The 13,913-nt window shown below is 31.8% G+C and overlaps 1 protein-coding gene across 3 annotated transcripts; it reads right to left on the bottom strand.

Moving 5' to 3' along the window:
- Positions 1 to 6,275: 6,275 nt before the first annotated feature.
- Positions 6,276 to 10,622, bottom strand: LOC132640335 (scarecrow-like protein 9). Of its 3 annotated transcripts, none has more exons than XM_060356890.1 (2): positions 10,469 to 10,622; positions 6,276 to 9,116 (listed from the first exon to the last, which is right to left on the bottom strand). In XM_060356890.1, exon 2 carries the CDS (start codon positions 9,109 to 9,111, stop codon positions 6,514 to 6,516), a length of 2,598 nt encoding a protein of 865 aa, XP_060212873.1. In that variant the 5' UTR covers positions 9,112 to 9,116; positions 10,469 to 10,622; the 3' UTR covers positions 6,276 to 6,513. The 3 variants fall into 3 exon arrangements, with proteins under 3 accessions (XP_060212873.1, XP_060212871.1, XP_060212872.1); XM_060356888.1 differs by having other exon boundaries at positions 10,402 to 10,619; XM_060356889.1 differs by lacking the exon at positions 10,469 to 10,622 and adding an exon at positions 10,229 to 10,381.
- Positions 10,623 to 13,913: the final 3,291 nt, after the last annotated feature.

The following is a 13,913-nucleotide window of genomic DNA, read 5'->3' as shown; positions in this document are numbered from 1 at the left end:
GTTATGGTGCTTTAACTTGTTTGGATATCTTTTACCTTCAATCATAAAGATCATAAAAGATTTTTCTATTTCCTTTCATGTTTGGTGGGAACGACTCAATATATGCTGCTGTTTAATTTAATGCACTATGATGGGTTTCTGTCTTCCCGGGTGTTTGCCATTGAAATAAAGCGTAAATGTAGCTCATACAGTTATCATTTCGTACACAGATTAATTTAAATTTAAACTGATTAATATAGCTGCCCATATGCTTATTATTTCCATAATACAACTTATCTTTTACAATACATGATTACTTCGATGGATAAAAAAATGTACAATATCATGCACATCAATTTTCTCAATGGTGACCCATATCGAAATGAATAACACTAGAACTTCCAACCGTTAGCGCAAAGGACAGGATAATTGTGACACAACATCACCATGGATAACTAAGGTTTGTGAATTAAATGCTAAATTGATTATATGGTGACTTTACTATTTAAGCATATAGATTTCCTTATGTTTGTTGAGACATAATAAAAGCATGTCTAAGGTATGACAAAATTCCCACAAAATTTGCTTCAACTTTCTTTGAATATTGAACTGGTTACTCAAGTTTTTAAAAAAATTTGTGGAGACTTTCCATTGATCAGGCAATATATGAATGTAATTATATTCTCGGATGTAAACTTTTGTTCTAGCTCAATCTAGTTGGATCTATTCCCTCAAGTTTTGGGCAATTACTGTCTTTACAAGTCATGTACTTCCGTCGAATTAAATGTCAGGTGAAATTCCAAACATTAACACTCATCAACAACATTTAACTCCATGTTAGCACCAGGCTTCACCTATTTAGTAGTTAAAATAAAACTTAATATAATTCCAAATTTAAAATTCTTCTATTGCATCTCGCTAATAAATGCAGATAAATATACAAAGTTATAGGTAGAAACTAATTGTAATTTCTATGATATATTATGCAGGGATTGCGGAAAACAAGTTTACTTGGGTAACCAAATGTTTTTGTTCATGAATTGTTTCTAAGTAATTGCAAGCTTCAGCCGAACATTTTAATGAGAATTTGAATCTTACAGGGGGTTTGATGTTGCGCATGCTGTTGCTAGGTATGACGTAGTAGTTAGAATGAGTTTTATTGTAGTAAAGATATAATGACACTATTTAAATGGAGAAATCGGACGGTTATGGTGTTAAAGTTTTCTATTAATATCAGGGCACTTGATCGTGCTGCGATTAAATTTAGAGGCCTGGATGCAGATATCAATATCAATTCAGTGATTCTCATAATGATCTAAAGAATCGCGGGTAGATAGCTAATTCTTGAATTACCACCTAAATTAGATATCTTTTAATCCCAATTCGGAAGCTGATCTTGGCTTACTGTTATCGTCTTGTGACTTGGTATCTAGATGTCTAATTTCTCAAAGGAAGATTTTGTGCACATACTTCGACATCAAAGCATTGGGTTCTCTAGAGGAAGCTCAAAATATTGGGGAGTCACGTTGCACAAATGTGGACAATGAGAAGCTCGGATAGGGCAGCTTCTCATAAAGAAGTGACTTATCATGTATCTCACCATAGCTTAGGAATGTCATAATATCAGTGATACAGCTATTAAAAAGCTTTCTTGGTATATTATCATGTCATTATACAGATTTTATTATCTAGAAGGAACAAAGTGAATACGAGTATCATTCCCACATGTAAGATGTACTTTTTGTCAAATTTAGTTGAACCATTTTGAATTATTGTCGATATCGAGCTTTATGTCGTTTTATTCACGAATATTAGCTAAGCATCCTTTGTAAGTTAAATGAGGTCATTAGTGACCGCGCGAAGCTCAGGCAAATTACCTAGTATTATATAATACACACATGGATTAAAGAAACATTAATCCCAATAAGGGCTGTTACAAAGTTACGACCTTTTATGTTCCGTAGTAATTAATCATTACAGTCTTTCATCAACGGATCAGGCTAAATGTGTAATTGTCTTTTCCTCCTTTGTCTTGGTTAAATTCTCCATTTGAAATCTAAAGACTCTAGCACTAAATAAAAATTTGAAACAGTTTTTCCTCATTAAACTGTCACCGCCACTATCTTCATTCTTCGCACACTCACTATAACGTGCATCTCCTCTACATGGTTATCAAATATTAGGTATACTCACAAAACCAAAAGTTTCAACACAGTGAAAAGCTCTATGCTATGTGCTGCATGGAGTTGTCCTTTTGTCCTTTTGTTTATCATTTCGGTGAAATATCAAGGATTGACGGTTGTATTAGATGTTGGCTAAATTTAATCTTGGAGTTTTTTTGTACGCTTATGTGTATTGTTCTCAGTAATCTTTTCAATTTAATATGTTACTGTGCTATGCTTGAGTTAGAGCCTGTTTGGATGAGCTTATGCCTATAAGTTGCAAACAGCTTATAAGCTAAAAAAAAATAAGTTGGGGTAGTCTAACTTTTTTTTTTGGCTTATAAGTTGTTTTCGATGAGCTAAGTCAAATGGACCAAATTATTTTTTTGAGCTTATTTTAAGCACAAAATGACTTTAAGCTGGTCAGTCAAACACTCAAAAAAACTGAAAATAGCTTATAAGCAACTTATAAGTCAATCCAAACGGGCTCTTAATTGTATCAGTCCTTAAGTTAGACTAACTTTCTCTTTTCTAATAATCTATTACCATGTTCTAAAATAATTTAGCTGTATCAAATTTTAAGATAAGATTTTTCTTTTGTTTGATCTCAACAACAGGTACTACTCTCAGTGATCTTTTCTGTTTAATCTATTACTGTTCTATCAATTCTTAAAGTTGTCCCAATAATTTAAATGAGATATTTCTTTTGGATCACTGCATTATTTTCGTTCATTTGTAGTCTGTGAAAGAAAATCGCATTTCAATTTTTTATTAGTGATGTTGAATCTATTGATATTTAGATTTTTAAGATAGTGATAATGTCATACTCAGTGGCGGAGCCATCCTTGGTCATTGCACATTTTCGTCGGTTTTAATTACACTATGTAGATAGGTATCGTTTTTTTTATAATGTATATATTATATGTTGAATCCCCTAGATTTCTTTGTGTATTAACTTTTTTATATTTTGACTCTCCTTAGTAAAGTCATACTTGTGACCATAGGGATCTTTACTGTTAATTTTTTTAAGCAGAATAAATAGATTATATACGATTATACACACGTTATACATGAATTATACATATATTATATATCTGCTAACTATTTTTAGTTATATTTCATGTATTTAGCATTCATATCTAATCACTCTTTTAGATTTCCCATTTCACTGAGCATTTAAGCTGAAGTTGATTGATTAAGCGAATCAAAATGTTCTTGAAACTGAACTTTTAAAAATTATATATTTTTGTGACTTATATTTTTTTGTTTGATTTAATTATTATTCTTGACAACTCATACGATATCGCTTATTTAGAGCACTATGAACAAGTGCAAGTAGCTTTCCAATACTTAATTAGTGTACATTTAATTTATATTTGCAGGTGAGTTATAATTATGTCCTACTAATAGATGATATTACAACTCTCTTAGACCGGCTCCAATCTATTTTTCTCTTTAAAATCTTTTACTGCTTTTTGTCGTTTTTATTTCATTATGCTCAATAAATCTTAACAATTTTGGTAAAAGGAAAAAATATAGGATCAAAAGGACTTAACGAAAATGTAATTTTAATATCCACTAGATGGAATTCCTAACATTGCCACTCTTCTCATTCTATTTTTTTTCCTTTCTGCTTTTACTTTATTTACTTTTCGTTTTACATTATTTTTAATTAAATAGAAGATAGACAATAAAAGTTTTACTATTTAATGAAACAAAAAACTCAAATGCCTATATATTTGTATTTGATATATGGGTAAATTACATATATATATATACACACATATTAAGGATAAATATTTACGAAACGTGATGATTGTTTTCTATTTACAAAACATAACATTACAAACCTATAACAAACATAACATTACAAACCCTATAACAAACATACTTTAAAAAAAAAATTAAAAAATTAAAAAATTATTTTTTATTTTTTATTTTTAAATTTTTAAATTTTTTTGGCTCAAAGATTTATATATGAAATGTGTATATCTTGCTCAAGACTTAAAAAGTTCGCTCAAAATTTAGTGTATGAAAACTGTATGAAATGTGTATATCTCGTTCAAGGCTTAAAAAATCACCTCAAAATTGTATGTTTGAAAACGGTATGAAATTTGTATCTCGCTCAAGGCTTAGAATTTCGCTCACATTTCGTATATAAAGTTCATGTTAGATTTCTCTAAAATTAATACGACTACAACAATATTGTATACAACTTTGATACAACATTCAAGACTTAAATAATCGCTTAAATTTTTGTGTATGAAATGTGTATATCTTGCTAAATTTTGTGTTTGAAAAACATATGAAATGTGTATATCTCGATCAAGGCTTAAACATTACGCTCAAAATTTTATGTATGAGAATGATATGAAATGTGTATCTCGCTCAAGACTTAGAATTTCATTCACATTTTGTGTATGAAAAACTATATTAAAAATTTCGCTTACACACAGACATTTCATACATTTTTCATACACAAAAAAATGAGGTAATTTTTTAAGCCTTTGAGAACAATTTTTTTTTTTTTAAGTTTAAAATATTTTTTAAAAAAAATTATTTTTTGAAAATAAAATAAAAAAATAAAAAATATATAAAAATCCGTCATGTTTCGTAAAATATCGTTATGTTTTGTAAATAAGAAAAACTATCATCATATTTCGTAAATATTTCTCATTAACATATATATACACTTAGTTTCCCCTTGATATATAGCAAACTAAGAGAATCATGTATTAAAAGCCCAACACACACTTTTATGTATAGTATATAAAAGTGAAGATGTTTTATCTAAGCTCAAATTGTTATAAAGTATTGATTAGAGCTATAAAAAAATTATAGTTCTTTACGACCGCGCGAAGCACGGGCTAATACACTGGTGAATTAAATAAGTTTGGGCTTTGTTGATCTTTGGAGAGAATCCTTTGATAGGTTTTCCTCTAGTGGAAAAATTGTTTGCTTTGGCCTTGTAGAACTAATAGTAACCTAGTACAAAAGAATGATAAAATAAACTTAATTGCTAAAAATTAAATAGTATGAATGTGTGTAAGTTGTTATTTGATGATCTTTTTTAGAGGCCTTCAGGCTCCTAAAAAAGATAATAGATAATAAATGTTGTTTTAATTTTAAATCGTAACGTCTGCTTTGAACCCCGACCGGTCACACAACATTTATCTTTAATTAATGACCCGAAACAATTGACTTGACAAGTTTGCTCTGGGGTTAACCGGGGTCTCTCGTTCCGACCAAGTTAAATGACTAAGCAGCATTTCGTATTCAAATGCCACGTGTTCCCTTCTCGTCATGCCATGTGTCAAGCTATATTTTATTATGTATACACCTTACAACACAAAAATCTTGTTCAATGTACTTGGTCATCAAAAAATTACATTATAGAAAGTAAACATAGGACATCTAGTAAAAACATCTCGTGCACTTGTCCATCAATTAAGAAGCCAAAACAAGAAATTCTGCTCTGACATCTGAGGAATAAGAAAATCATCATAGCTTTTTGCAAAATTCAATAATCAACATCAATACCAAAATGCAACTAATGAAATCTAATCATGATTGAAAAGAATATGCAAATCGACAATAAGCATGTAGGAACTCGCCGTTATTAGTAGAGATACCTATAGAACCTTCACAAATCATTACAAAAGCTATATCTAACTAATAGCTTGTTTGGCCAAGCTTCTAAAAACAGTTTAATTTTAAAAGTATTTTTCAAAAAAGTACTTTTTAAGAAAAGCAGTTTGTGCTTGACCAATTAATTAAAAAAATACTTTTGAGCAGCAATTAGTGTTTGACTAAGCTTTTAAAAAGTACTTCTATCTGTATTTTTCTCAATTTGGGCAAAAACTATTTTTTTAGCTTCTGAAAAACTGCTTCTGTTACTCCCCCAAAACACTCATTTTCTCTCAAAAGCTTGACCAAACACCTCACTTTTTTTTTTTTACAATAATCACTTTTTGAAAAAATAAGTACTTTTGAGGAAAAATAAGCTTGACCAAACAGGCTATAACATGGTTGATATAAAGTACAAATGAAAAGAAACCAACATACATATTGCCTATTTGTTCAATACTTTTAATGTTATCTCCTGGCAAAATGAGTAGCAGCAGACACAGATGCTGCTCCAAAATCATTATCATTCCTCTATAAGCAAAGCAGTGATATTAACATAGCATTCAGCCATTCACGGTTGCACTTGTCAAATTAACACTAGAAAAATTGACAATTTGATGCATTGGCACTAGAAAAAAGGTAGCTAGATAAATGAATAACTAGCACTTGGAAAAGTGAATACCATTCATCAGCTCATTGTTTACAAGGGGCAGAGAGATATCATGGCTGCTGAACGTAAACAAATTTAATAAGCTGCCTTCCATGTTGAAAGTGCATATCCGATACGACCCTTCCATCCCTGCAGTAGCCATTCACTATCTACATCAATCACGAAGTTCTTGTCAAACACCTTGAACCGTTCTGTTGTCATTCTCATGATCTCCTCATCCAAAGGAAGCTGTCGAAAACCAGCCTTCATAATTCGGACTTGCCACTGCTTGTATGTTTCTGGCCTCTCAATTCTCTCAGCACCTTCGCACGCGATGACATTCATTGCCTCCCGACCAAGTATATTCTTTTCAACCAGCATTCTCTCATGTACTTCCCGGGGAATAATAGCATCAAGCATATCAAACAACGACGAGTAGTGAAAAATAGCCTCGCGGAATCGTGAGATAAAGAATGGGGCATTATAACCACCATTTACAATCCCCTGTATGAAAACATCTGGATTCAACTGCCTGATAAGATTCAGAACAACATCTCTTGGATTATTCACCACCACAGTCTCATCAAGTAGATTCCTAAAACGGTACAGACAGTTTACCACAAGAACCTCACCCTTATTGATCTTAAGATCCTCAAGTTTAACCGTTTCCCACTTCTGCGCTATAGCATTGAACTCGAAAGGAACATTGAAGCTCTCAGCATAATTAGCTAACCGTCTCCCCGTTTCCTCAACTCTCTCTGCTGGTCGGAAACCAGGATGCGGAAAATCAATCCCGGTTATACGAAGCTTGGGGGGTCCACCTAGTCTAGAAGAGAGACGTTGTATTAGACCAGGCCATTGGAAACCCCACATAATGCCAATATCTATAATATGTACTGTCGAAGCCTTTTCAGCTAGATTCATAATTGTCTTATTCGAGAAAAAGCTAGACATCGTCCGAAACGGGCAGGCAGCAAGCAGTAGGTGGTAAGCTTTCAATACGTCAGATGCTGATACGGGCCGTGTAATAAGGGCTTTATAAATATGAGTACCGGAACCAGCCATCCGGGCTTCAAGCCCATCAGCGAAATAATGGGCCAGCCTCTGCATCCCATCACCCAAAGGAGAAGAACTTTGCCTGATCTGCTTCAGAAGCTCATTTGCTGTTCTTTGATTACCTGCAGCAACAGCTTGTGCACAATTTGTCAGGAGTGTTCTCAAGTCTACTACATCTCTTTTACCCCTTTTTTTCTTTCCTTGTAACTTCTTGCCATTAGATCCCTTTGAAGGGCCATTCTCTAATGCATTTTGCCTTGATATAGCCTGAAAGGTCTCACGAAGAGCAGATTCATTTTTTCCTGCACTGCATAACAGCACGCTATCAAACATTTCTGATCGAACAATTGATTCAGAAAACACTGCAGATTGCTTGTTATTTTTCCCTTCTGTTGAATCTACTACATCTTCATGAAGGGTATTTTTCTTCCCTCTCGACCTTTCGGGAGATTGTTTTTGCCCATACTTTAGTACTGCATCTTTTCTCTCTTCATACTGCTCCTTTCCCGCTACATTATATCTCACATCAGCAAGCAAGCTATTGCCCGTAGGAAGGAACTTACTTGCCTCCTCCACCCCTTTCTTAAACTGCATAATAGACTCTCTGTCGCTAAATATGTCGGGAACCCTTTCTGTGCTCACAGGAGAATCCACATGCACATCCGTGATAGTACCTGACGAACAGTAGGACGACCGAGAAGTTGAATGCAAAGTAACATCATCGGAAACATGTGACACATCATCCTCACCGAGATCAAGATTCCAATTTGGGCATAATAAGCCATCACTACGACCATCATTTCTGCTACAGTAAAAATTGCTATGGTCCGCAGTATAATGTCCATGTTGACCTAAATTGCCAGATGAACTATAGGATGAACGAGAAGTTGAATGCAAAGCAACACCATCAGTAACATGAGGCACACGTGACACGTCATCACTACCATCATTTTCACTATAGGAAAAACTGCTATGGTCAGTATAATGTCCATTCTGACCTAAATTGGATGGTTTCTCGTGATTTTGGGGAGGAGGGTACTTCTGTCCGATAAGATCATAAAACAATCTTTCAGCAGCTTGAAGAGCTGCAGGCTCTTGAAACATGCAATTCTTTTCTTCAATGTCCTCTTCCATAAGCATTTGATTTATATACTTAAGCACCACATCACTGAAATCATAATCCTCGTGAAAGGCATCATCTGCAGTCGATGGGACAAAAGCATTTGGTTCCACATCAGATTGAAATTGACTGATGCCAACATTGCTGTCGACTAAATTATCACTAACTCGGAGATTATTAATCAGATTCGGATCAGGGAAAAATGAACGGGCTTCAGTGTTTGGTTCCGTAACAGATTGAAATGGACTAATGTCAACATTCCTGTTGACTAAATTATCACCAACTCTGAGATTGTTAATCAGGTTCGGATCAGGGAAAAATGAACGAGCTTCAGTATATAGTTCCACAACAGATTGAAATGGACTAATGTCAGCATTACTGTTGACTAAATTATCACTAACTCTGAGATTATTCATAAGATTCGGATCAGGGAAAAGTGGACAAGCTTCATCCTCTGATTTAATTTCCAATCCTGCCTCATAGTCACATAAGCCCATGAAACCTTCATCAATCTTCATCTAGTCTGCAAGAATCAAGTATTCAAAACTCCAAAAAGTCAAATCCCAATAAAATCCTTGTCAACGATAAAAGTAGCGATAAAAAGATGAAATTTTCAGATCAGCATGCTAATAATACATGAAAGAAATGAAAATTAATTAAAGTTTAAGCTACATCACCAGAATTCAATTGACTATCAATTCAGCAAAAGACAAACGTTTTTATATACCACAAAAAAAATAAAAAATAAAAAAATAAAAAATAACACGCCACCCAACTGCTTAAACTAAAAATAGCTAGCAAATATATAATATATGTATGCTCCATAAATACTATGTGTATAATTTATATATATATATATATACCTGCTAGGAAAAGTAAACAGTGAATCGACCGGCTATTTGTGTAAAGATCCCAAAAAATTGAAACAAATAAACAGAGGAATACCCAGTATTATACTTGAAGAGTGTAAAGGAATCAAATTCAAGCAGAAAACTGAAATCTTGATAGATGAATTATCAAAGTGAAATAAAAAATAGCAGAAAGAACAAAATTTCAGATCAGCATGCTAATAATAAATGAAAACACAATACCCATAATTTAAAACCCTGAAAAAATAGCCCACCACCCAACCGCTTAAACTAAAAATAGCCAGCAGATGTGTAATATATGTATAATTCATATATAATATGTGTATAATTTTTATATATACCTGCTAGGAAAAGTAAACAGTGAATTGGCAAGTTATTTCTGTAAAGATCCCAAAAAATTGAAACAAATAAACAGAGAACTACTCAGTATTAACATACACTTATTTTTTGTACTTGAAAAGTCTAAAGAAATCAAATTCAAGCAGAAAGCTGAAATCCTAATAGATGAATTATTATCAAAGTGAAAAAAGAAAAAAAAAATCAGAGCAAATTGCTATCTTTTTTAGTATTTTACAAAATTTCAGATCAGCATGCTAATAATACAAGAAAATACAATATCCCATAACTTAAAACCCTGAAAGAAATGAATATTAATTAAAGTTTAAACTACATCATGAGAATTCAATTTACTATCAGTTCAGCAAAAAACAACGTTATCTTCCACAAAAAAAAAAAAAAACGTTTGAAACAATAAACAGATAAATACCTGGTATTGACAGACACTTGTTTTCTTGTAAATAAATCAAATTCAAGTAGAAAGCTAAAATCTTGGTGGATGAATTATCAAAGTGGAAAAAAAAAAAAAACAGAGCAAATTCCTAGTATCTGTTTCAGTATTTCTTTTTGTGAATAAATGATGTACTGAAAAGAATTAATTACCTGTAATTCTGGTCAAAGTAAAGGGCACAAACAGAATGAAAAACAGAAAGAGAGAGAAGGGTTTAACCTTTCTTGGTAATTAAATAGTGCAAAATTCTTTTTTAGCAGGCGTTTGGTCGTAGAAATAAAAAATAAAAAAATCACTTTTTGTTGAAATTTTTGAGTTAGAGTTGAAATTGTGTTTGAAATAGTTTTTGTAAATAGTATTTTGGGGTTGAAAGATATTTTTTCAATAAGGTTTTGATTGTAAAAAAAAGTGAAAAATAAGATTTTGATTGTTTTTTAAATTAATACGCAAACGCCAATTTTTTTAAAAAAATGGAAAAAAAATAATTCTTATGGCCAATAGGGTCCTTACTCCTTAGTCTTCACTGAAAGTACAAAAAAAGGAAAAAAGTTGTCGAGGGTCTCAATCTGATTTTTGTTTTTCAACCGTCACACGAGCCTAGTCCATTTTGGTTAGTTTTCCCATTTGGACATAAAGCATTTAACTAGCAAACTATGCCGGTGCGATGCACGGGGTCTAATATGATTAATTTGATTACTCAATTTAGTTAGTCTTTATGGTTTGTATATTTTGCAAAGAATACCGCGATTCTTCTTAGTGAGTCTCCATATTTTTTTCTTTTCGTCTTATTTTTCCCCTTAATTTCTCAATTGTTGTTAAAATTTATCTTATTTTGGTTATTTGTGCCTCTTTTTATATTTAGTAAGTTGACAATTCAAGTATCCTACATGTCAAGTTTATAATCACAAGATTCAAAAGATATTTTATTATATTATACACATTTTTAATTTAGAACCACAAGATTTGAAAGTCTATCTTTATTTCTTAAACTCCGTGTATAGTCAAACGTAGACACTTAAATTGAGGCAGAGGGAGTATATACCAAATGAGGGAAATGAAAGGATAATTGAGACATTGCGGACACGTGGAGACATAAAAAGTAAACACACAAGAGGTAGTATTAATATTAGACTTCTGAAATGTACACATACTAGTCCTAGCTTAGAGTACAATTTCAGTTGCTTTTTGTACACTTATTGTTGTTGTGTTTGTCCACTTATTGTTGTTGTGTTTGTCCACTTGGGCGTTTGTTGTTAAAAAAAAATTGTATTATTTTGATTATGTCCGTCTCTTTTTATATTTAGTAAGTTGACAATTCACATATCGTACATGTCAAGTTTATAATCACAAGATTAAAAAGATATTTTATTATATTATACACAGTTTTAATTTAGAACCACAATATCTGAAAGTCTATCTTTGTTTTTTAAACTACACATGTTAGTCCTTGCTTAGAGTACAATTTCAGTTGCTTTTTGTACAACTTATTGTTGTTGTGTTCGTCCACCTTGGGCGTTTATATATAAGAAGAAGAAGAAAAATATAGAATAAAAAAATAGACATATATTTTTAGTAATGTGGCCAAGTAATATGGGACGAAGGGAGTACTTCATTTATTAATTCTTAAATAACGTGAAAAGTCAAAAGTGAACAAGTAAAAGTGCACGGAGGAAATAAATATGTGTCGAAGAATTAAAATTGAAGTGCATACAGGTATACATACATGAGAAGAGAATAAATATTTAGCAACAATGTGAAAAGTCAAAAGTGAACAACTAAAAGTGTACGGAGGAAATAAATATGTGTCGGAGAATTAAAATTGAAGTGCATACGTGTACACATGAAAAGAGAATAAATATTCAGTACTATGACATATATCCATGTTGGATTTATTAATTCTTAAAGAACGTGAAAAGTCAAAAGTGAACAACTAAAAGTGCACGGAGGAAATAAATGTTTCGGAAAATTAAAATTGAAGTGCATAGTGTATATATGAGAAGAGAATAAATATTTAGTACTATGACATATATCCACGTGGGATTTATTAATTCTTAAAGAACGTGAAAAGTCGAAAATGAACAAGTAAAAGTGTACGGAAGAAATAAATTTGTCTAGGAGAATTAAAATTGAACTGCATACTGTTACGCCCTATTTTGATCGGGACCAAGATAGTTTGTAACTTCCCGGTTCTTCTAATTAGTATAAAAGGGTTAGAGTCGCCACCTTATTTTTTAAGGAAAATCAGGAAACCTACATGTATTTGTGTGTCTACTCCATTTTAGTCCACGAAACCTATGAGATTCTAGATAAGGGTTTTATTTACCCTGAGGGGAAGGTATTAAGCATCCCTCAGAGCCTGTCCGAAGACAGTCCTTAAACTTAGTTTAACTGAACACTAGAGGGGGGTTATCTATCCGTTTATCATTATTATTACAGATTTTTAAAATGCTATGACTTCATGAAAAGCTACACTAGGTGATAATATACTAAGTATATACAGTGTATAAAAATGTATTTATATCAAGTATCAAATATATATAAAGAATGTATATAAAAAAAGGAATGTATAAAGGAGTATAAAAATGTACCTTGTAAGTATAAAAGTGTATCTGTTGGTATAGAGAGTGTACATCTATTGGTATAATGTTAGTGTAAAGAATATAAACAACTATATAAAGAATGTATAAAAGAGTATAATAGAATATGAAAGAATATCTGTATATTAAACATACAAAGAATGTAATGTATATTAAACATATATATAAAATACAAAAAAATGTGTAAAAGGTTGTATAATAAGTATATAAGGAGTGTATATTGTTAGTATAAAGAATGTATATTATAACAAAAGTAAAAAATGTATGTAGAGTAATGTATCAAAGTATATAAAGATATAAAAAGTTAAATATGAGCGAATATAAATCGTATAGTGTAAAGAACTGTATTTAAGGAAAGTGTTTGAAAAATGACGAAGTTAATTGAGTTGTATCTTCCTTCATGTAAAGGGATGATTTTGTTTTAAGGGCTGATCAAAGAATAGAAAAAGCGTATTTGAGAATTAAAGAACACTTATGAAAGAATTACTTGTAAAAAAAAGTTAAATATTTAAGGAAAAACTAAAGATATATGTATGAAAAGTATATTGATAACGAATGGGCTTTGAAATAAAGAATGAACTAATGTTTTTGTCAGTGAGTTAATTAACCAAGTGTTTATATCGAGTCAATCTAATCAATTTATGAAAGCGTGGACGGCCTAAGTCTTGCCTAAAGCGAATAACAAACTTTAAATTAAACATGGAAGTGACAAGTAATTAAATATCCCCGCCCAACATTAAAGTAAAGTTTTCACTACTCCGAGTTTATGTTTTGTACAATTTTAAATAATGCGCGAAAGTAAATACAAACAAGGACTCGATGAAGTCTTCGGGTTCCTTCCGAGTGTCGTCTTCGGGATGCGTCTCCGGATACCTGTATAAATACTTAGTAAAAGTGTTAGTAAGAGAATAAATAACTATCGAATGAAATAAAGAAATAATGAATAAACTTAAAATAAAACCCGTCTTTTGTACATGGGAGGCCATGGAAATCGATGAAAATTTCTTCATCGGCCATTTGGGTGTAGTATTCGCCCAAATGAAACAAATAAATGTGACAAAAATGTA

This window comes from Lycium barbarum, chromosome 5 (genome assembly GCF_019175385.1).
Source record: "Lycium barbarum isolate Lr01 chromosome 5, ASM1917538v2, whole genome shotgun sequence".
Classification (NCBI taxonomy): Eukaryota; Viridiplantae; Streptophyta; class Magnoliopsida; order Solanales; family Solanaceae; genus Lycium; species Lycium barbarum.
This window is presented reverse-complemented; position numbering and strand designations above follow the sequence as displayed.